This window comes from Dermochelys coriacea, chromosome 2 (assembly GCF_009764565.3).
Source record: "Dermochelys coriacea isolate rDerCor1 chromosome 2, rDerCor1.pri.v4, whole genome shotgun sequence".
Taxonomy (NCBI): domain Eukaryota; kingdom Metazoa; phylum Chordata; order Testudines; family Dermochelyidae; genus Dermochelys; species Dermochelys coriacea.
In genome coordinates, this window is record NC_050069.1 from 177,086,735 (window position 1) to 177,111,896 (window position 25,162).

A 25,162-nucleotide genomic window follows, 5' to 3' on the forward strand; every position below is an offset into this window, starting at 1 on the left:
CAATGTCCAGTGGACTGCCACCATTTTTTGTAGTTGGATTGTCACTGAATGATGCCAAGAAGATCTCCCAAGTCCATGCTTCTTTATTGTTTGTCCATTATTTACACGGTGCTCAAAGTGTGCTAAGTGCTTTCTTGACCCATAAAACACGGTTCCTACCCAAAAAATGCTTACAGTCTAAAATTAGACCCAATATTAGGAAGAAGCAGCTAATAATAAAGGTATGAAAAAGGGAAGGACAAAAATTTGCTCTTGTTTGGCTATGTAACGTTTGATCTGTTGTTGTTTGGTTTTCGTTGTTTTGTTTTTATAAAAGAGAGGGGAGGAGAGTGAAACAAGGTAGCTGAGGTGATTGGAGGAGGGTGGTAGTATGTTACACTCAGGTGTTGGGGAGAAATCAGAAAACATTAATCTGGAGCTGAAAAGTTTAATATTGACCCCCCATATGCTGCCCTGTCCATGCTTCTGCTCCTGGCCTGCTGAAGATTAGTGTTTTCCAGGGACCTAAGGCCTTTCATAGCCTTCTCAGAAGCTTGCGGAGCCCTGTGAGGGAGGGCTTTCAGAATGAAGTGTCCTTGAGTGGCTCCCATTTGATCTGGAAGGGGAGAGGTGGGCTGGCTTGTCTGGCTCTTAACCCTGTTCTTGCTGCTGCCTTACTTTGCTGTTGACCAGTTGGAGAACGAATGATTGAAAATAACATAGATTTTCAGCCTGTTGACAAAATCCATTGAACAGTTTACTGTTCAATATGCACCAGATAACATCAAGGCTTTTCCTTTGTGACATTCAATGTGAATTTCTAATAGTTCTTGATTTGTAACCATAGCCAAAAACCAAGACTGCAGAATGACATTCTCAGGTTCCAAATTCACGCTCTCAGTGACTTTCAGATTACCTTTGCTCAATTTAACCCATCCCAGTACAATATTTTCTACCCTGCTGGGATGGGAAACTCATGCTGTGATGTGATGTCCAGCAGTGTTCTTTCTGCCCCTTACATCATTATCAGTGAAAAAGATTCTGAGACATAAACTTTACATGTCAATTTTTGTCAATGAACCACGAGGCCAGTTTCTTCTTCCATAAATTATGGGTTTTACTGTGCAAACAGCATTAAAATCTGGTTTTGATCTGTAAAGCAAAGATAACTCAAAAACACACAGAGAAAGGATGCTTTGAGTAATGGTTGCTTTTCTAACTATAACTACACTTTAAACACCTGTAAAGGTTTATTGGTCACTGCTTAGGTATTTGTGGATAATTTGTTTGGGTCCCAATGAAATTATTCCATTGCCAGAGTCTGCTTTTAACACAAAAATGTAGGGGCATAACATAAACATTACAATGAAGGGTCATTTTCAGGTGTGGAAAGCATAAAGGGGTTTACCTTGAAAATAGCGAAGGAAGGAAGAAAAGATGGAGAAATATAAAGAAAGAGGAAAAAATCTTTTTTCCCCAAATGTTATGACCCTCGTATATTTTCTTTCAGGGAGTTTGGTGTACAGTTAAGAACTAATAACTCTGATCTTTGTTCCATTCATACATTAGTGTTTCTGAGCTGATAGCTCAGCAAAATTGACTCGTATCTCACATTACATTTTGTTGCCTTATAAGTGACAACAATCCCCACTGACTGTGGTGTGTATGTTACAAAAATACATTTCTCTTTTTTATTATTTTGTGTAAGCCAGCAGCTTCAAAGGAATGAGCTGCCCCAACTGGTCTCACAGCTGCTGCTTCTCTCTGTTCTGTGTATACGCTAAACTAATTGGAAAAACAGGGACAAAAAGGCATTTAGTTCAGGTCAGCCTGTTCGACTACAGCAAATAAATGACAGGCTTAATCATTGTCTTTCGCGAAAGGACTGGTTGGCAGGGGTGAGCTCTCCAACACTTCCTTATGAATTTTTTTTTCCAGTGCCTTGGAGCCTAGATGCTGTGAGAGGAGGTACTCGGCTCAGAGCATGGGCATGATCCTATCAGGGTATGACATCAAGGGGTGTTTTCAGGACAGGTTATTTGTCCTCATCAACCATGAAGTGGCATTTCAGCCTTAGTTCGTTACAGCTTCATGGATGTAGCTTAAGAAAAAAATTCTGTTCCTCCTTAATAACAGAGATGTGGTTAATTACTGAATTCTTGTTGTCGGCATCAGGTCAGTTTGTGGCACCATGCTAAAAACAAACATATCGAGAACCTTTTTTCCGTTGCTGTCTGGTTTTTGGTATAGTACGTGTAAATGAGCATTGTCAAAAATAGTTGTAGAAAAGCCCAACCCTTGTAGTGGTTTACAAACTGTGTATCTTCTGAATTTGTTTATAAATAGAAATGTGCACTTTACAATAAGGATAAATTGGCAAATCAAGGAAATGGGCTCAGGTAGATCTTCTTAAACTTCTTCCAGTAGACTTTTTAGAATTTGTAAATTATTAGGTGTCTCAGCATGCATTCTGTATTATAGCAGAAATTAATATGTGGTGTACATATTTAATGCTAGTTAGATTGGTTTTCTTCTGAAATCCAAAGGAAAAAAATTATGGAGTGATGTAACATGGAAACTGAAAACCGGCTTACATTAAAAATGAGTCAGAGAAATATTACTAACAATTGGTACAGAGAAGAACTCGTTCCCGATTCTCTTCTCTCCAGACAGTGGAAATTAGTGTAAGTTATTGCATGTTCAATGCAAGTTGTTCTTTATAGAATGAATATTACCTTACAGTTATTTTTTCTGTCCACATTTGTGATCTTGACTATGTAGATAATCTTTCTTTTTTTCTTTCTCTCTCTCTCTTTATTCCAGGCCTTCTGCCTTATCTAGTAGCCCAACATATTCAGATCTTCCGTTCATTAGAATTTCCCCACACAGAAATCCGGCTGCAACATCAGAATCTCCCTTCAGCCCTCCTCACCCTTACATTAACCCTTACATGGACTACATCCGATCACTGCACAGTAGCCCGTCTCTGTCCATGATCTCGGCAGCCCGTGGACTCAGCCCTACAGACGGTGGGTTTAAGACTGGCTTCCTGTTTGCTGTCATTGTGGCAACTTAAGTTATATTAATCTTGTCAACATTTCTCTTTTTTTCCTTGTTCAAAGCAGCTTCAGCAGATTTGTCAGCCATATTCATTATGTCATAAATGTTTCAATACTTCATCAGCCTATTGCTGGTCATTTGTACATTTCACAAACGTTGAAACTTCAGCAAAAAAAAAAGGTCTCATTCAAAATTAAAAATATAACAATGTTTATGGCTTGTAATATCTTCTGTTTTGTGCGACAGACAGTGGGTATGATTCTGATTTACCTTAAAACAGCATAAATCAGGAATGCCTGCACTGAAATCAAATCACCTTGTATAAATCAGCATATCTCCAGTGAGTTCAAGAGATATATTGTGTTGAAAAGGTCTTTTCCTTTATTAAAATAGCAGTTTTATTATCTTTACAACACACTCACTTGCTAATGAGGGTCATTATAGCTCTATTTAACTTAAATTGATCTACACGAATTTATACTAGCTGAGGATAAGACGAATGAAATTTCACTTATATGAGATATGTGATTGGTGATCAGAATCAGGTGCAGCATATTTAAATGACTCACATTTAGGCAGCATAAAAGGAAAGTGATGTTCCCTACGGTCTGAGTACGATGTAGATATTACCTCCCTGTTTATTTGGATGTAAACTAAATTATAAAGGACCAAGATCTGAAATCTCTACTCAGTCCTTAGTAAAAGCTCCCATTGATTTAAATGTGAATTTTGCTTTAGTGAGCAATGAACAGAATCACACGTGGGCTGGATTCTGGGAAGTGTTATTTTTAACAGTACATTAATAGTTTGACGTTTCAAAATTGCTTTATTGTGCTGAGTGGAGTTATAATGGGCCAAATTAGCAAGTGAGTATGTAATGAAGATAATTAAACTACTATTTTAATTAAGGAAAAGCTCTTCCCAGTGCTCATACAAATTTACAAAACAGACATACTGCCTTTAGCAGAATTTGAAAAATGAGTAGTGTACTCCTTTCAAATGGATGACTAATTAATCCTCACTTGTAAGAGCCTATACCTTTACACTAACCCATTAGTTATGCGTGCATATTCTTCTTATGAGAATAAATTAAAATGATGTAATGTCAGTCAAAGTGTATGTGTGCACATATCCACTGGTGATATAGACAGCTTGGTTGTTGTTTAAATCATGGTTAATTCTACACATTTTATTTTAACAAACAGTGTTATATGATGACCAGCAAAATCATTTAAAAAGAACACTAGTGATTATTTGGAAATCCTTATCTTGACACAAAGAAGTTCTATATGTTTATTGTAGAATAAATATGATATAACTTTTTATAGCTTTTTGAAACCTCTCTCTGTTTCTCAATCTCTCACATGCCTTCCCCCCAAAACTATATTTATATTAATATACGTACATGTAAATTGGCATACACATGTACATATGCAGAGATATAGACATACGTTCACTGTATCTGCAGTAAAATCTGTCTTAAGTGATCTCTCATGAGACTACAAACTGGACTGGTTAGAACAGAATCAATTGTAATGTCTTATGGCAGTGATTGTATTTATTTTTGCAAACTGTATACAAAATTGAACATATTGTAGGCACAAGAAAATTTAATAAACTTTCCTAATAAATATGGATCAAGTTAGTACTCAGTTTATGTATTTGAGCAGAGTCACCTCTTAAGACCAGAGATTGGCTAATAAAGATAGATTCTTGTACATTTAAAACATTCTACTGCATACTCTGTGTTTGTTTATATATTTGATTTTCAGGCAATGTATAGGTATTTACATAGCACAGGGATAGGCACCATATAAGAGTGCATGCATGCATGTGAGTATCGTTGTATACATACAGCACGTAAACTATGCAGTATAAGTTGATTTATAGGGATACTGCCATGGGCCAAAAAAAGTCCTGAATTCTTAAATAGCCCTAATTATGAAAGTGGAAGCTTTCACATAGCAAAATCCTTGGGAAATATAAGTGGACAAAGAAAAATTACAAAGAATTGTGTAAGGATTTATAGCTTTTATTATCATTGTGTTTTAGTTGCATTGTAATTACACTTTGATGGCATATATTTATAAAATTGAAAGAGTTAAAGTGGTAATATAACTTATGAAGTAAATTTATGTATATAGGCTTTTTAAAAAATTGATATAAGAACAATTTAATAACCTCTATCAAATGAGATTCCTACATAATTTCACTTACACTTTAATTCCACCTCAGTTGCTCATGGAAATTAAAATATCAGCATACTGCCATCTCTGTTGTCCAGTATGAAGTTTCATAGGTATCCCAATAAAAAACCTATTTAATTAAAGGTTGTAAAATATGTTACATAGAATTCATAGTTAGCCAGTTAAGCCAGTCAAGTATGCAACTCTAAAGCCCTTATTCAGATCAGACCCTAATCTCCCTTGTTTGTTGACTGTACCTACCACATTTTGGACTCTACTGGAATGCAAATAATAAATAATAGTTGAAGTATATACCTGTACACACACAATGCTAAAGGTATAAGTAGCTTGATTATAAATTCTGTCACACACAGTTTGCATTTGAAGGCATGTAAAATTATGCTGTTTTTTCTAAAAGTCATGATGAGATGTCTATTGCCAGTTAAATTGCTTTAGGTCAATTAGATCATTCTTTTTGGGTTCAGTCCACAGTTGCACTGATCCAGGGGCCAAACAGCCCATCGCATAATGTAGAGCAGCTTTAGAGTTGCTCTGTTATGCAACTTGTAGACAGTGGCTACAGCAGCTGAGGATCTGGTTGAGTGCTTTGCATACTATGTCATCGCCTCACCCAGGAAAACAAGTGGTGTGGAGCCAGCTCTGCCGGTTGTGGTCCACCCGTGGATTTCCCACAGCAACACAAAGGAACTAGAGGTGGGGTCGAGGACTGAGCCAGTTGTTTTGTGTATTGCAGTAGTGCCCACTATACAGGGGGTGTGATTCTTTTCTGATTTACACAGGTGTAAAGCAGGAGTAATTCCACTGAGGTTACCCTGATGTAAAAGCTGGTGTAAATGGGAAGAGAATCAGGACAGCAGTCCTTGCCCCAAACAGCTCAAATTCTAAAGGTCCAGCAAAAGGGCAGAGCTAGACCTAGAATCCCACTTAGTGGGGTAATCCTGCAAATATGGCCAGGAGGAACTTTACATATGTGAGTAGCCACATTGAGCTTTGCTTTTATAAAATACTTACATATTTTAAAAAAATAAATTCCACATCCTAACTGAACTCAATTACCCTTCAACCAAGCCATTATTAATTGGCCAATTTCTTGTATTTAAAAAGAGGAAAGATTTCTTAAGGAAACCAAAAATTCTTTCAATTTATGGAACATTGGTAATATAGTTATATGTTCACTATATGCCTTTATAGATTCTGAAGCATTTCATTTTAAAGCTTGCAGCCAATGTTATTGTTAGTTAACCCAGACATTTATGTCAGAAAGCTCAGGAAGTGTTTTAAGTGTGTCTGGAAAGATGATATGGTCGTCTACTACTGTAAAACTTCAAAATCAATGACTCAGTGTAATGAGTGAGGGGTTTTTTTAATTTGTGGTCAAATATTTTTCTTGTCATTTTACAGAAAGTGACAGTGGCAAGGTGTGGATTATATTTATTTTAGAAATCAATTTGTAATTTGAAAACAAGAAGAATGCTTCTCAGCTCACTTCTCCTGTGGTTTCCTTTCCTGCACTGTCTAAAATCCTTTTATTTTTCTTTAACATTTCCTAAAGTTTGATTTAAAATAATGTTTATTCTTCATTTATGTCAGATCTCACGATATAACAGAGAACACTTTTTATTTTATAACATACTGAAATACTTTGTAAATCCTGTTCCTGTAGGAGCTCCCACCCCAACACTGCCATTTCATTTTTCCTTTTAGAATAAATCTGGTTCCTGTGTTTGTGGTGTTTCATTTAGGACCTGATCCTTCAAACACTAATGCAAATAAGCCACTTTACCCATGTTAGTAGTTGCATCTGAATAAAATTGTTCAGTTTTTCCAGGATTAGTGCTTAAAGTTGTATTTCCACTCAGAATATAGCCAATGAAATGGTGGAAGAATGGTGCTGAATAACAAGTATAAATATGAAAATACTCTGTTGCTGTAGAGCCCTTAAATCTGAAAATCTCAAAGTACTTTACAGATATTAATGAACCGTGCTGCACAGCATTCTTCTGAGCACAGATAGGGAAGTATGATTATCTCCACTTTACAAATGGAGCAGCTGAGGACCAGAGAGGTAGAGTGATTTGCCCAAGCTCACCCAGGAATTCTGTGGCAGAAACAAGAATAATGACTAATCTTCTGCTCAATCCACAAAACCATCTATTAATAATTGCAGCATCAGAGGGCCACTGAAATAAAATATTAGTCCAGTGTTACACTTCAGCTCATTGCATGGAGTTTAGTGATGCTTGAAAATTGTATGGAGGAAAAACAGATCATGAATAATTTTTGCAGAAATTGAGGGTTTTTTTATGAGTAAAGGAGTTATCTGCAGGGGATTGGATGATTCATGAACACAGTAATGGCATATACAGCCTCTCTCCTCTATGGCACTGAGCCGTACACACCTAAGTAGACCCATTGAGGTCATTGGGACCATTCTCATGAGTTCCATTACTCATGTATATGTAGGATTGGGGGGGAGGGGGTGCCTTACTCAGTAACATGAATCTAGCCTTGGCTAAAAATGCCTATAAATTGTTCCTGTCTGACAGCTAATTTGCTTGAAAGAAATTAGTTTGTCCTAGTCCAGTTTTGCATTTCACAAAATAGTCTCCCACTGATAACATCCTTTCGGTATTTTCAGCAGGGCGTTCGGAGATGTGAATGATCATGGAACTTGACCTGCTTTGCAAGAGGTGTTTCAGGTTAAAATTGAGACACATTGGCGCAGGAGAGAAGCTTTTGCTGCTTGTGGTTAGCTTTTCATGTGACTAAATAAAACGTATTAGTTTCCAGGCCTGTCAATCATTCTGTCACTTTTAAATTCGCTTAAAAAATAAATATAAAAAATGAGGTCACAGTGAATGGTAAATGTCACTGGTAAATGCATATTTTATGTCTTGCCATTTTCTGAATGATGTCTTTGCAGTATCCCTGGTTGAAGTATGTTGACTGCATGGGCATATTGCAGATGTTGTGTTGCTTTAAAAAAAATAAACAAGCCAGTTTAATAGCCAAAGGGAAGCAGTGGAGTAATAAAATTTTGCCTCTTGTTTGTCTTACGTCATTAATGGTGCTTTTTTATGTTGTGTTCTTAGCTCCACACGCTGGAGTCAGTCCAGCTGAATATTACCATCAGATGGCTCTATTGGCAGGTCAGCGCAGCCCATATGCAGACATTATTCCTTCAGCTGCTACTGCAGGAGCTGGCGCCCTTCATATGGAATACCTTCACGCCATGGATAGTAAGTGATCATGCTGAAAAAAGTGAGACAAATAAGGCCCTGATCCTGAAAAGAGAACCCCATGGGTGAATTCCCTATGCTCACATGAAGCCCCGCTGTCATCAGTAGAGCTCTGTGCAACTGCAGGAGTTTGTGCCCACATGATTCTCTTTGCAGGATCGGTGCCTAAAAGTAGTTTAAAAGAGAAGTGAGAAGTGCCAAAGTGAATCTGATAATAAACTTTGAAAGCGACTAAGGAAAGAAATGTGATTGCTTCTAAAAATAAAGGGCTGTGGGTAAAACTAACTTTCAAGTGGACTCAGATTCCTAAATTACTAACTGTTTTGGAAAAGGTTACCTTACATTAACAAACATTGTCGTGTTTATCTTTAATGTTGATATTTTTGTTGCTGTTGACACCAGTAGTCGTTATTCATAAATAAACATTTACGTCCATTTTCCTAACCTTAGTTAGTGTCCCTGTTCCTGCAAAAAAACCCAGCAACCAGTCAATGTGAACAACTCTTATTTTATAGCATTTGTCTAAAACATCTTCAGAGAGCAATAGATATGTTTAAAAATTATGTATCCTAGTACTGACTAAGCTTGGACATTGTTTCTGGCCAAATCCCCAAGGATGCTTCCTCAAATTTCTAAGCTATGTACCTCCTTCCACCTGCTGCACCATCTTCAAGACCTTTTATCGTGGCCTCCATTTCTCAGCAAAGTTGAGTGGAGACCACTCCATCTGAAGCCGCTCACTGCTATTTTTTCAGGTTTCAGAGTAGCAGCCGTGTTAGTCTGTATTCACAAAAAGAAAAGGAGTACTTGTGGCAAGGTGCCACAAGTACTCCTTTTCTTTTTGTGAATACAGACTAACACGGCTGCTACTCTGAAACCTGTGATTATGCAAGGCACTGAATTTAGCCGTATAGAGTGGAAATCTGTCAACTTCATGAAAAAACTCGCACAGATACAGACAGACATCATCTTCCTCTCCAAATGCAAACAGATGGACATCATACCGAAAGGACTGAAGGTAAAAAATCCATTACAATCTACATACCACACAGACTATGCTGACAGCTTGTGCCACACACTCTCAAAGAAACTGCAGAACCACCTGATCAACATCCTCTACAGCTAGTCTCTAAGGTGCCACAAGTACTCCTTTTCTTTTTGCTATTTTTTAGTCAACCAAAGGGAGTTACTGTTAGTTGAGTAACAGTTGTGTGAAGCACTTCACTCAGGAGCTGCTAATGCTGTCTGTGAAATCCTCATCCCCCCCATAACTTGGGAAGTAAGAGACTGGGGCTAGGAATAAAACCTTGTTGCCTCCCATGTGGCAGCACAGAGCCATACTATACTGTTAGAGAATTGGTTTAGCCTGTGACTCTTTTAATTCCTTGCCAGCATGTGGTTTCCTCCAGTCTATATCTCATTATTGACCATGTTCCGGGGCTGCTGATCCCAAAGAGTCTGCATAGAATGTGAGAATTATGAGGCTCACCTATAGAAAGCATGAGGACATAAGAAAGTCAATGTTGCAAGGACATTCATTTAAATATATTTAAATAAGTGATTGATAAGATATACTGTGCAGGAATTGAGTGTGCAAATTAAATGTTTTTATTTTATTAGTCGGAAAGAAGGTGAGCACATTTTTTAACAATTCCATTTCAATTACATATTCTATATTCAATTACTGTGCATGGTGCATTACAGTAGTTAAAATATTCCAAACATACTCATTTCCTACTTGGAGGTGCTTATAAAAAACAGAGAGAAGGGGGGGGATAAAGGGCTATTAATGTGTTTGGCACATATTAATAGCAACTTATTATAGCATTCATTTTCTGCTTTATGGATGGTTCAAGACATGTAAATATAACAATCACACTTGGACACATTCTCAACTCGTGTAACTGTCATAGCTCCACTGAAGTCAATGGAGCGATCCTTATTTACATTAGCTGAGGATCTGGTCCACTGTGTATAATCCCTTGAATCCCAAGGTGCTTGATACATAATGTGCCCAATCCAAACTGGCATTCTGACCTACTGTAATTTTCCTGGTCAGCACTTACCTACCACCATGATGGGCATTCTAGGAAAACCTAAAGAGATAGATAAAATTCTGTATGACTTGCACAAATAACGCCAGAGTCATCAAAAGACTTACTTGTGGAGTAAAGGCTGGAGGATTGAGCATGCTATAATATGCATAGAATTACAGCCTCAGCATCACAAATAATTACCTCTTTTTACTTAAAGGCAGGGGTGCTGGAACAATTTGTATAGTGGAAGTGCTGAAAGCCATTGAACAAAACTGTAAATGCTGTACATGATGGAAACCTCTTCAAGCCAGGGGATGCTGCCGCACCCTAGTTTCAGCACCTGTGCTTAAAGGAAAGGATATTCATCTTTGATGCATATGCTCTCCGTTCATTCATAAAAAAATGGTCCTAAACATAATCTCAAATAGGGACAGCTGTCCAGATATTTGATATATTCACTTTAATTTGTTTTGTGTTTGGTTTTAAAGTTGAGATCACACATTTGCGATTCATTATAGCAGCAACTTTTCAATTAGGGATTATTTCAGGACTAAAGTAAAAAAAATTGAAGCAGTATTATGCAAATGGGTTATTTTAAACAGTAAATAGAGAATTAAAATAAGAGCGAATCCTAAGAAGGTCACTTAGCCTCACCTTCTCTATTTGATGAGAATGTGTTTAGTCAGGCAATAGCTTCTTTTATCTAAAGAGAGGATGAAGTTACCCTTTTACTTTGTAAAAACTAATTAAAACTATCTTAACTTGCATGGATATACAGTAAATTAATTGTCATTAAGTAGGCATCTGAATGTCCTATCATTCATCATGCTAAAGAAAACCCCTTTCTTCTTTGTCAGAATTTTAGATTAGAAAAGAGAAACAAAACAATTAGCAGGAAGCCAATATTAAGATGCTTTTTTTTTGAACAATCAGAATGCCCATGTTTGCATTATGATGATTTTAAAAGTCCTCTTTCCACCCTGCCCCATCTTGTTAAAAAGAATGAAAAAGAAGTTGATAATTTCCCTCATTATTTGTGACAAAATTCTGAGAAAATAGCTGATTTGACCCACTGAAAGATCCCTGCTTACGTATTCTGTACAACAATGGGTCAGAAACAGAGAATGTTCTGAATTTACTATATGGAGAAGGTGACACAGAGACTGTCTCTTACTCTGTGTGTGTGTATGTGTGTCTGTGTGTGTGTGTACACAGCAGTGAGCACAATGATCAAATCTGGAGCCTTTAGACTCTAATGTAATACAAATAATAACCATATGCATTATGCAGAAGATGGACACAGAGCTTTATACTGGGTATGGGGAACACCCTTCCTTCTTCCTACTTTATGGTGCTGGAGAGCCATTTTTATTGGGGTGGGGGACAGGATGCTTGGCTCTTGTGCAGGGGGTTGAAACGTCCTACATCTCTGGAGCCTTGCTCTGTGGGAACTTTTTGGTGAACTCCCATTGCATTCAGTGAGAGCAGAGCTAGCTAGGTCCACACTGAGTGCTTTTGACAGTCCCACCCTGTAAGACTTTCTGAGGTGTGACCTTTTGACTGAATGTAGGCTGAGTTTCAAGAAAAGGTGGGACAAGTTTTAGCTAGTAGACTCATTCCTTCCCCTGTGTGTCATCAAGGGATTTATGGGTTTGGAAATCAAGACAAAATTCAGGATGTGTAAAGTAAAACCAAACTTCTACTGATGCTTGTGAACCAAAACCACCAAGTTTCAAACAGCCCTAGTTTATTTTCAAAAATTCAAACCTATCATGTTCACAGCCTTCAAAGAAGACCAGTTCCTTTGGCATGTTTGAAGAAATGTGATTTAAAGGAATAAAATTATACATCTGAAAATTCTTCCCTGATGATTGATGTTAAAAACTTGAATTCAGAAATCGAATTCGTGGACCAATTTGCAGCAAAGCATATTCCATTTTGGAAAGTAATGATTGAAATTTATTTCAGCTATTTTAGAAATGAGCTCCACCCTCAGAATAAGTCTTTACTTTTAACACTCACTGTGATTTTTGCCTACACATCCCTGTCTCAAAGCTTCACTAGCTGATATTACAATTTCCTTTAGTATAATATCTACTCCACAAGGACTATATTCTTAAACAAGTTTCAGAGTAGCAGCCGTGTTAGTCTAGTCTGTCTTCTGCTCTGTAAAATGTCACAGCCTACCTTCTATTTTCACCACCCTCCAAAGTTGATGGTTTTTCAGTGCTTGCTCAGAAGGTGAATGGAGTTTTTAGTGAATCACTGGCTCTGCATTTTTGGTCTCCAGGAATCTTATAAAAAATGGAATGTGATGCTTCATTGGAAGAATACTATGAGCAGATAAACATCTCAAATTAATAAACACTGAAGTGTTTGTGTTTAAAATATATGCCAGAGCAAAGCTGCAAAGTTTATTTTAGCAGTCAGAGATGCTTATAAGTTGTGATCTATTTCTTTTTAGAAATATATATAGTAATATACGAACTCAGAATATTGTTATACTAAATATTTTGCAACATAATGAATGATCATTTAATATTTAAAACCTTTTAGGAATGTAAAACCTCATTCAATGGTGAATGCAAGAAAAACAGTCGTTTAATTGGATTTTCCATTTTGAAAGTCACTGCCTCACTTGAAGCCAGTCCTATTCTTCCATTACCAAGTACTGCGGTGCTCTGATTTGGCTGTAACCATAATCTCATGTGACACAGGAATTCTCTGTTTACATATAGAACTGTTACCCCTTAGGAAACTGGCCAAGTCCCAGGTAGATGCAAGTTGGGGTCTGACTGATTTCTAGATCCAGGTGAGAGGACTACGGCATGCTGTTCCAAGGAGAAAAGAAAATCTGTGGCTACTGAATGATAAGGCTGAGTCAAGGCTCTCTGTTATAAATCCACTCTGCTCTGATCTGCTCTGCCATACCACATCTTTGTCTCTGGCCAGAACACTTATGCCCTACAACAGAGCCAGGGGACAGGGATGAGCTGGCCCAGAGCGGGTCTGTGCTGAAGAGAAGATTGGCTGCTGATAGCAGTTGGGAGAGACGAGGGAGGTTTAATGAGCGTTTGAGGGAAAAAGTCTTTTCAAACCACCATAGTGTGATTTAGGAATGGGTTGGCTCATTTTAGAGAGGGAAGGGAGAAGGAGGGAGTCGTGCATTTGTTGAACATCTGTGGGGCACCAGGATGAGGATAATCATACTTGGTAGCTCTGTGCCGTTTGTTAAGGATGAGTATGCTTCTCTTCAAACTCCTAGGGGTAGTACAGAGGTGCGTGATACTTATTTGGTACAAGTGTCCTCTCTTGGGAAATGTGGTATAGAACTGCCAAATGAGGTTCTAATGCTGAAATGAGACAATGCTCTGATCAGCAAAGAGGCAAAGTGCAACTATGTTTGTAGATCATTTATCAGGCTGTCTAAGCTTTCACTTCAGATGAGAAATGTAATCTAGCAGGGTTCATGTTATAGTATTTTTAATGATCGCTTCATTTTCCAATGAAATCATTGGAATACATCTCTCATTTGCAGCGGAAAACATAACTAGCTGATATTTGATTTATAAACATAGTTGTGGTTTGCCTTTTTCCCAGTCAGAGCATTGTCTCATTTCAGAATCAGAAACAAGTCAGTCTGTGTCTGGCAAGTCTCTAACAAATTCCCCAGGACACTTGCATCAAATAAATGGCAGTCACCTCTATCTATACACATTCAGATCTAGAATTCTGATCAGTCACAATAAATATTTTTAAACTTAAGTCCTAAAAATCAAGTTTAAAATCTTTCCTAAATTATCATTGGTAACATCCCTATGCAGAGGTCAGGATTCTCATGTTAAAAACAGAACTGTAACATGTAACAATGCCATGCTTATCCAAAGAAAGTGATCTATGCTTCCCTCATCATGAGCATGTCCAGTGTCTTGTGACCAATCCCATTCCTATCAGTCTGAGGAAAATAAATGACTGATGCTTTTATCCATGTGACTACAAGGGGGGGAGGAGTCAGCTGGTATAGAACATAGCAAGGTTTATAAATAATGACAATAACAATGCTGTGAATAACATACCATTTAGCTGTTCAGTTGTAGTCTAGTGGATTGTGCAAAGAGTCCTGTTTGCCCCACTCATTTGATGTTTCACTGTGGACGACTGAACTTCAGTTATCCACTTGGTCAAATGGAGATAATAATAAAAACTCACTTTTAAAGTGCTTTGAGCTAGCTCCTTAGCTAATGCAAATTGGCATAACTCCATTTACTTCAGTGTAGTGGTACCAATTTATATCAGCTGAGAATCTGGCCCATATGAGAGGTATAGATGAAAACTACTAAATAAATGCAAAATATTAATATGTAGTTATTCTTTTACTATCACATGAATCTTCTATATCCTTAGTAAATGCATAGCAATTTCTTATAGCCACTAATCAATGTTTGTACTTTCATGGAGATAAAACATATCAGGCTTTAGAAGTATCCAGGCACTGCACTTCATAAAGTAGCAGACGTACACACAGTACAATAGCATGCTCATAAAAAGAGAGATAAAACAGATTAAGTAAAATAGCTTGAAGTAGCTTGAGGAAAAAAATAAAATCTTCAAGTTTAAGTTTTAAATGATAATTCAGCAGCATGAATATCCAGTGAGAGACTGGAGGAATAAAGATGGGGAAAAAAACCCTGAACCCTGATCCCAAAAGCAACCCTTACTGGCAGTCTTAGCAGAGCAGCCAAGGTCAAAGAGTGTTCCAAATTAAGCACAGTTTATGAGGGGGAGTATAAGCAGAGATCAGATCACAGACTGATATCAACCATAAAACAATGGCTTTAATTACCAGATTTTGAATGTTGGCTGAACACATTCAAAAAGGGGCAACCAATACAGATGTCTAAGGAGAAGAGTCAAGTGAGAAAATTGCAAGGAATGAAAATTAAGGCAAGTCCTGTGATTCTGTGCCACTTGCACATCAGACAGAGTAGTGGTAGGAAGATTAGTTGGAAAACCATAGGAAGAGTTGAGACAGGAAAGAACCATGGCATGCACCATAGTTTTAGCTGCAAAATTTGTTAAGTAATCATGAATTCTGGAGATGTTTAGTAAGTGGAACCGAGAATTGAAATAATGTGTGAAGAAAACAACATATCATAGTCAAAAAATAAGTCTGGATTGCAAGCATAGAAATGGATGAACTATAAATTCAGCTTACCTCAAAATAAAAACTCCAGTAGGAGAAAAGCAAAGTAAGAGAGCCTAAAATGAAAATGTCAGTCTTACTATATTTAACAATAAAATTAGCAAGCTTTTAGTTGGACGTATCCATGAAATGTGTAAACAAAGAACATCAGGAAATTTGGGAAAAGAGCAGGTCTCTAAATCAGCTGTCTATAAACACTAATGAAGGCCCTGAATCAGCTATGTATTTGAGTATTTGTTTAACTTTAAGCACCTGGATAGGCCTGTTGGAGTCAATGGACTACTCACGTACTTAAAGTTACACACATGCTTAAGTACCTTGCTGAATTGAGGTCTAGAGCACCAAGTAGTGCGAAGTATAAAGAAAAGATCACAGAAACCTGTAACCTACTCTTAAATTGTTGAGAAGTTACACAGAGCTGCAAGCCATCCAATTAGAAAAATAGGAATTGAACCAAGAGTTTGTGGCCTCGGACATTAAAATTACATGGCACGCTCCAATATTACCAGTTTATTTGATTGAAATAAGAGGGGCAGGTGGTATTATTTTTAATATAAATAATTGGCTCTAGAACTTTGCTTACAATGAAATGGAGGATTACATGAATCAATATTACGATGAAGTGGAAGGTGATATATCTCCCATTAGCACGATAAAATTGTGGTTACAGGTCAGGAGGAGTACCGGCCCAATAGTGGAAGTTTTCAAAGCCACACAGAGAATTTAGCCATACATGTTCTGTTCATTTTAATGGAAGATGTGGGATCGAATCCACTGCACTGCTCTGAAAAGCTTAAACTATAGTTTTGAAAAAATGGATACATCCACCCCCACAAATCTTCTTAGTTACTTGAAAAAATTGAAATAAAATCCTAATGTCTCTTAGCCTAATGCTGTGACTGTCAAATTGATGACTTCTGTTGATAGAGCATTTTGTTTTATGGCATTATTTTATTCATCCTTTTTATTTTTGCAGCTAGCATTGGCCAGGTGGAATTATGATCAGCAAAGGGAAAGCTGCATCTTAGTCGTTATTTTGTATTTTAGAAGTTTATTTTTGGCTCTTTGCATTGAAGTGGCAGGGGTTTCAGGGAGCGCCGATGTGAGCCACTGTCTCATCGCTTGGGCTTGAATTAATGATGTGAATGTCTAAGCAGCCATCAGATTCATAAATCACCAGAAATGAGAGGGATAACATATAAAAGTCTTTTCCTTTTGTTTAGCAATTTATCATTTTGCTTGCACATTAATAAACAGAGCTCCCCTGAGGTAAGCCATAGGAAGATAAATTTTTCTTCCTAATTTTCCTCAATTGTAGCCAGTAGATCACAAATGGAAAGAGTGGGCTTGTCACAGCATGTTGTGACTCTTTATACCCGTCGCCAGGAGTCATAAATAAATGGGGTAGAGTACTTTGGTAGATAATTATTTTTGTTTACATAACAGGTGCCAGGTTTCCGAGTCCAAGGCTGTCAACTAGACCAAGCCGAAAGCGTACGCTGTCCATATCGCCCCTGTCTGATCATAGCTTTGACCTTCAGACCATGATACGGACATCTCCAAACTCCTTGGTCACAATTCTCAATAATTCTCGTAGCAGTTCTTCAGCTAGTGGTTCCTATGGCCACTTATCTGCAAGTGCAATAAGGTAAAAACTCTGCAAAGTATTGATTAATTTTTTTGTTACAGCATTTTTTCTGTATAATGCTGTATTATCGATCTTACACCATAAATCTGCATGGATGCAAATATACACACGTGTGTGTTTCTCTTTATATGTATATATATTTCTGTGTGTCTATACCATCTATCTTTTTTGACTGGAACAAAATTTATAGCGCCAAATATTTCTTTCTTGCTTGGAAAAGTAACTAATAGAGAACTTTGAGCCATTTTATTATCCACTAGAGGTAACTTTCAATCTAAAGGGCAATAATGGTATATAAATATACACACACACACACACACACACACACAGAGGTTAATATTCAGATATAAAGACATAGGATGGGAGGATGAAGGGGGACAAGGAAGCAAACGGGACAGAAGGAGAAAAAACAAGAGAGCAAAAGTGGAACAAAATAAAAGGAGATCAATGAACTAAAAAAAGGTGTCAGTAATGAGGGGGGAAGGCAGAACAAAGAAACAAATGCAGAGACCTTAAAGTGTTTGTGACATTACTGCATTTTAACTGAAAAAGTTCCTGCAGCATTCCAAAAAAATTTCAAAAGTCTCAGAAAATATTCATTTTGCATTTATGGCACTCGAACAAAGACTTGTTCTGATTCCTGGCTTAAAAGCAGCCTCCACCTTCAATTTGCAGCTGGGGAAAAGAGCAAGTCCCCATAGCAATTTCTTGAGAGTTAAAAGGTCAGTTTTTGGCAACGTGCAAACCTGGTTTTTCAACAAGAAAGACATACTTAAAACTTCAAAAACTGGCAATGAGGCTTTACGCTCCTGGAGAAGATGGGGAGTGCAAGTGGTGTTTAGAAAACATGACTCTGGCAGACATTTAAAGTGACACTACTGTAAATACTTAGTATAAACAAAAGTGCTGTTGTTTTTAACACCTCTTTTTAAATAGTCATATTTCAAAGCTCTTCTGTACTTGAATAGCTATATAGTGTTTTACAGGTATGATGTCATAATTCTGAAATACAGCTCTGCAATCCATCTAAGCATAGTTCCAATTTCCAAGTACTGTAGCTGTGGAATATGACTTTTATCAGTAGCTGGCAGTGATTTTGGGCCACATCTGTTAAATATATGTACTATAGAGCATACTATTCCCACTGTTAGGAGGGAATGACACTTCCAGTATGAACCAGAAGGTGGGACTGGACAACAGGGAATGAATCACCCAGTAACTTCCCTGTACTGTTCATTCCCTCTGAAGCACCTGGCATTGGCCATTGTCAGAAGACAGGATTCTGGGCTAGATGGCCCACTGGTCTGACACAGTGTGGCCATTCTTAGGTTCTTATGAACCTCCTTCTCCATTGCATATAACTTTGGGGAAGAAATTCTGAGGAGAAACTTGGCATAGTTCATCTCTTCCTTGGGGTAAACTTCTCCCCAAGTTTGAAAATATTTGGTCCAGCTGTTTTTGACATATAGGATCGCAAACACAAGGGGCACTCACACAAATGCTTATTCATATGAATAGTTTTTTTCAAGGCAGCTGAGGAATTTGAATAAGTGCTGATCAAAAACTGAGTAAAGCCCTAAGGATTAGGCCCAATAGGTCTATTCATGTAAGTTAGCATTACTGAAGAGAATAATGTTCGCAAGATTGAGCCTGTGCACTTTTAAGGTTTTCAGAATGTTGTGTTCATATTTTCTGAGCATGTGTAATGGAAAATTTCACACCAGGTAATCACTCTTTCTTTTTTGATAAGACTATAAATGTTTAATGTCAGAAGTGGGAAACATATTGTTTCAGCCTTTCCACTGGAATCGAGGAAGAAGAGAGGGAACAGAACTTGGGATCCTTTAAAGGGTTACCCAGCACATTTCAAGAATTTTTTCTGACATTGCATCTTAACTGTGTGTTTAGCACTTTCAAAACTATGTTTTAAACAATAGATAACACCCCTTACCTTTTCCCATGTGAATGTGTCTACAAAATTGTTAAACCTAAATACATAGTGTGACAGGGTCAGGCCAGATGGCTACAGGAGAGTAATAGAAGGCAGATATATTAGCCCCAGACTAAGTAGGTCCCTTTTCCCTGGGTAAGGTAACAGGGAAGGTTGCAGAACAATCAGGAACCTTCTGGAGACAATTAAGACTGGCTGATTAGAACACCTGCAGCCAATCAAGAAGCTGCTAGAATCAATTAAGGCAGGCTAATCAGGGCACTGGGTTTTAAAAAGGAGCTCACTTCAGTTTGTGGTGTGAGTGTGAGGAGCTGGGAGCAAGAGGCACTAGGAGTTGAGAGGGAGAATGCGGACTGTTGGAGGATGGAGGTGTATAAGCATTATCAGACACCCGGAGGAAGGTCCTATGGTGAGGCTAAAGAAGGTGTTGGGAGGAGGCCATGGGGAAGTAGCTCAGAGAGTTGTAGCTGTCACACAGATGTTCCAGGAGGCACTCTAGACAGCTGCATTCTACAGAGCCCTAGGCTGGAACCCGGAGTAGAGGATGGGCCCGGGTTCCCCCCAAATCCTCCCCAACTCCTGGTCAGACACAGGAGGAGTTGACTGGACTGTGAATTAAGAAAAACGGCCAAACTGAAGGCTGCCATGAAGATCCAAGGCGAGCAAATCCGCCAATAAGCGCAAGACTCACCAAGGTAGAGCAGGAACTTTGTCACAATAACAACGTGTCCAATTTGTGTTGAATAGATTATCTAAAGTCATAGTGTGTTGCATTAAGTACATTTCATAGTTCAGGATTGCAGTAGTTCAGTAGTCCTGTAGTTGTAGTTTAGAGTTGCAATAAGGGTTTTGTAGTTCAGGATTGAAGACACATTATTATTATAAGCAAAGGTGGTGGTGCCACCGTTAGTGAAGGCTGGCCAAAGGTTCTCATGATAAGACCCTGTTGTCAGTTGCTTATAACTTTGCCAATCTTAAACCTTTCAAGATGAAACTTTTCATGCTGGCTGTCTGCATCAGGCTACATTTTTCTGAAAAAGTGTCAGCAAAAATCCAGCCATTTCCAAGAGCTGAGCAGGTCTAGCACCTCCATGCTTAGAACAAATACTTGAAATTTGCCTGGGTGGTTGCCCCCATGCCAGGAATGTGCCTTTTGCTGTTCCTGAGACAATGTGACAAAATTTAGCCAAGTTATAAGCCTTTTAAAACTCTCAGTCCATATATGCTCAGTGGAGACTTGTTAGAGTTTAGCTGTTTAATTCTGCAGAGGTTCCATCTGTATTGAGTATGATGCAGTCTAGGGACATAGAGGTTTATCAGGACTTTCCCTGTAAATGCTTCTGTGGGCTGCTGTGGTGCTGGGTATCACTTGTAGCAAGAACCTTGTCTCTCCATTGCTCTCAGTATTCACTCTGTAGGTTCCCAGGCATCTTGGAGAATGAAACAGCCTGACTTGAATGCAAGAGGACAAGAGCCAGACTGGGAGGTGGGGAGCAGTATTGAAGGGAGCACATTGGGACAAAAAAGTAGTTTGCTCTTTAAAATACCTAAGAAATTACAGTTAAAAAATAGACATTAATAGAACATCCAGGTTGCAAAATAAAACACTCAAAATTAGCAAATGCCAGAATTAAGCCTCCCTTTGTGTTTACGATACAAGTCTTTAATTACAAGCTCACATACTGTTTTTTCCACAGGACCCCTGCCTCATTCAGTGCACAAAGAATGAGTCAGGGTTGTGAAGTGAAGGAGACTGTTGTCTGAACAGTCCCTGATTTGTTACAGAAGTTGGAAGGTATGCAGTGAATGAGGAAAGGGACTGCAGGAATAGAAATGATGGCTTCATGGTTAAGGCAGTTTAATTCTGCTCTGGATAGTTGGATTCTATCTGTGTCTATGCCACAGAGCTCCTGTGTGATGCTGGGCAGCTCACTTAAAGCAGACTTTTCACAGGTGGCCGTTAACTGCGTGGTCCTCATTTTCTGGGTGCCTGACTTGAGACCCTGGGGCCTGGTTTCCAGAAGTGCTGAGCACTCTCAGCTTCAGCAGAACTCAGTGGGAGCTGTGCTTTGAACAAAGAAACTGCTTGATAATGCTAAGTATTCTGAAATATCAGACACAAGGGTTTGAAATTGGGCACACAAAATCAGTGGACAGTTTTGACCTTAATCTCTCTGCCTCCATTTTACATATATAAAAGGAAGATAATATCACCTCCTCATCTCATAGGGTTGGGGGGTGGGGAGGATGTGAACATAATTTAATTAATATTTGTGAACAACTCAGATACTATAGTGATGAGCACCATAGAAAAAATGATGCGGAAATTAATAATTCTGTGTCCAGTGAACAAGGTGCACTAAATAAAGTTTGGGATCATACTCTGAACAAAATATTGACTAACTGGTCATTAACTGAGCGCTATCCATCCTGTGCATTGAATGAGGTAGGGGTCCTGTGGAAAAAACAGTACGTGTTCATGTTATTAATACAATGCCTATATATAAGGGGCTGAATGAAGGTTACGTAGACAACCTTAATTCTGTCATTTCCTAACTTTTGAGTGCTTGACTTTGCAGCCTTAACATTCTTTTGACACTGGTGTGTATGTGTGTGTTTGTGTGTGTGTGTGTGTGTGTGTGTGTGTATGTGTGTGCACGCATTCATGCATGATGTGAATTAAGATGGTGCCTCAGGGTTCCAATGCAGAACCAGGCCCCATTGTGCTTGACACTGCGCAAACATTTAAAAGTACACATGCTGCCCTAAAGTGCTTACATTGTAGATTACAACACGTAGATGAAAAAAACTGGGGGAAAGAAGGAATGGGAGGTTGAGGATGAAATAACAGTGAAAAAAGCCTCATCTTTTTGGTCTGTGTTTGTGCAGTGCCTAGCCCAATGAAGTCCGTATTATGGGGATACTAGATGCTACTGCAATACGAAAAATAAATAATATTTTAGCACAATAAGCATAGGTTGTAGCTTGGCTTGTCATTGTCAGCTGGCAATGAAATAATCTTTCCTGTCTACTAGCTGCACACTTGAAAGAAGATGTTACTATTGCTATTGTTGACCATGAAGATTCTCCGTTAGCTCACTAGCTAGAACTGCTACTTTGTAAATTTGAAAATACCTGTTTTACATTGCAGCTGGAAAGAATATGCATTCTGCATTTGGCCCAAAGGAGACAAATGAAACAACATCCAATGAGGATAATCCTTTATTTGGCATTTACTCATTTGGTTACCTTCCTCAGTCGTGCAATGCAGTACCCCTGCTATATATAAATCGTTTGTCGGGATGCACTTATATGTAGTATCTAATACTTGAACAATTATTAGACGTTGAACTGCTGTAACACTTCTTGCTGAGAGGCAGTGTGTCCTAGTAGGATGAGCTTGGAGGTGGTAGACACTTCCCATGACATGAATGTTGCCAACTCTACTCTTTTGCAAAAGGTTATGGGGTATTTAATAAATCTAAGAGGTTAGAACATTGCTTTTTTGGCATCCAGAAATCACTGTTATCACAGAGCCCATAGCATCCTTAAGGGTCATCAAATAAAATTCATAGGCAGTAGTTTTAAAACAAGTGTAAGCAAGTACTACTTCAGACAACACACAGTCAACCTGTTTAACTCATTGCCAAGGGATGTGTGAAGGCCAAAAATTAAAAAAAGAATTAGATAAGTTCATGGAGGATAGGTCCATCAATGATTATTAGTTAAGATGGTCAGGTATGCAACGCCATATTCTGGGTGTCCCTAAACCTCTGCTAGAAGCTAGGTCTGTGCTCCAGGGGATGGATCACTCAAAAAATTGCCCTGTTGTGTTCACTCCCTCTGAAGCATCTGGTACTGGCCACTCTCAGAAGAAAGAATACTGGGCTAGAGGGACCATTGGTCTGATCCAGTATGGCCAGTCTTATGGTACCATTTTTGCCAAGTCATTCTTCAGCATCTGGGCCAAACCCTGCTCTCAGTTGCACTTGCTTCAGTCAGGAGTAGCTCCACTGACCATGATGGAGTTACTCCGCATCTAGCAAATTTAACTGAGGGCGGAATTTGGCCACATAACCCACCTTAAAATTGATTTTTGTGTTTGCTCAGGAGTCCTCTGGGATCTTTTCCAAAGATTGCAAGGAGCTGAGAAAACACAGCAGCTCTTTTTTTCCCAGGATCTGCTCCTCTGCCCCTCAGTTTTATATGTGATTGGAGCAGAAAAGTGAAATTAACAAGATCTGGTTAATTATAGCCAGAGTTTGCATGATCTGGTTAATATCACTTTGCTGCTTGGCTGAAGTGAAGCTGAACATCCTTGGAGAAGATTTAAGTAGTGGGGGAAAGGCAAGCTGAACTGTAGCATAAGTTTGAGTAGTAAGAGAAGGGGTTGGAGGAGGAGGGAGCATGAGCTTTAGCAGTGGAGGGTAGGGCTTGTGCTTCTACAAGGCACAACTGAATAGATTCCGAATCGTTTTCCCTTTGCATTTAAGCTCCGTGTGTAAAGTACTAGAAGAGGGAAACTGACTAGAATTATATGTGTGTGTGTATATATATAGAGAGAGAGAGAGAGAGAGAGAAACAATTGCGATAGGAAATTGATTAAATTCATAGGATCACATATTAGTTTCCTTTTGGCCGGCACATGGGGAAAGACTTGGATGCCGAAGATCAATTTCCCTCTACACACATAAAGAGGGGCACAAATCAACTGGAAAGGGGAGACTGAGAGAGAGATGATGCAAATGAGAGTAAAGTGGACCGAAAGTGAGGCCATCTCAGAGGATAATCTGTCCTCAGTGAAGTTCCCAAATCCCTCACAGTTAGAGGTGGGTGAACATCATGAAGCATGAGATATTATAACCCTTTTAAAATTATTTTAGCATTAAATATTATAACACTTGATATTCATGTTATCCACATAAACATCCAATCTCTCTTTGAATCCTATTAAGTTCTTGGCCTCAACAACATCCTGTAGTGGTGAGATCCACAGGCTATTTATGTAGTGAGTGAAAAAAGTGTTTCCTCCTGTCAGTTTTCAGCCTTAAAATTTTACTCAATATCTCTTTGCTCCTGTGTTATGAGACATGGAGAACAGAGGTTCCCAGTCTACCTTCTCTATGTAATTATTTTATATTTTATCTCACTTCCTCTTATTTGTCTCTTTTCTAAAGTAAAGATTATTTTCAATCTCTTTTATGAGAGTTTTCCCAGGCCCTTGATCATTCTTGGATTTCTCTGAAACCCCTGTTGTTCTGCAATATCTGTTTGGAAATGGGGTGACCAGTATTTCACACAGAATTCCAGAGGAGGCCCTACTATTGATGGCATTATAATATTATCTATATTCTACGTCTCATTCCTTATGCATCATCATATCTGACAAAAATATGTTGCTTACTGGAGCTGGTAAAAGGCCGGACAGAATTCTAGAATATGTTTGGAAATGAGCAAGTAGAACACAGTATGTTTGGGGATACTTTACAGGAATCCTTTAACGCAGGATGTTGCACAGATCTTACTGTTTGCATAGGTAGAAAGACACACTCACGTACCAGGTAAGAGACTTTGTTAACTCTATGAGCTTTAAAGGTGTTTTGCCATATTATTATTCATCTTTGTTTTTAGATCTTTACAAGTCAGACATAAAAACTTACTTTGCGCTGAATTTTTTCACACAGTGTAAGGTCTCTGGCTAGTAGTGTGTAATTGTAAATAAATAAATAAATAACAATTGTAAATCAGTATAGTTATTTTCAAGATCTAGGAGCACAGAAAAGAAATAGATGTCTCATAGGTCCATGTGTATTTTTGTGATATTTTAAATAAGACTGTT

The 25,162-nt window shown here is 38.3% G+C and overlaps 1 protein-coding gene across 4 annotated transcripts in view; it reads left to right on the top strand.

The window, feature by feature from the left end:
- The window catches only part of GLI3 (GLI family zinc finger 3), a 238,462-nt gene that overhangs the window by 158,044 nt on the left and 55,256 nt on the right, over positions 1 to 25,162 (top strand). For all 4 annotated transcript variants that reach the window (XM_043508698.1, XM_038392900.2, XM_038392901.2 and 1 more), the window contains 3 exons: positions 2,803 to 3,008; positions 8,339 to 8,485; positions 17,171 to 17,372. In XM_043508698.1, coding sequence (XP_043364633.1) covers positions 2,803 to 3,008; positions 8,339 to 8,485; positions 17,171 to 17,372 — 555 coding nt within the window. The remainder of the gene's footprint in view (positions 1 to 2,802; positions 3,009 to 8,338; positions 8,486 to 17,170; positions 17,373 to 25,162) is intronic.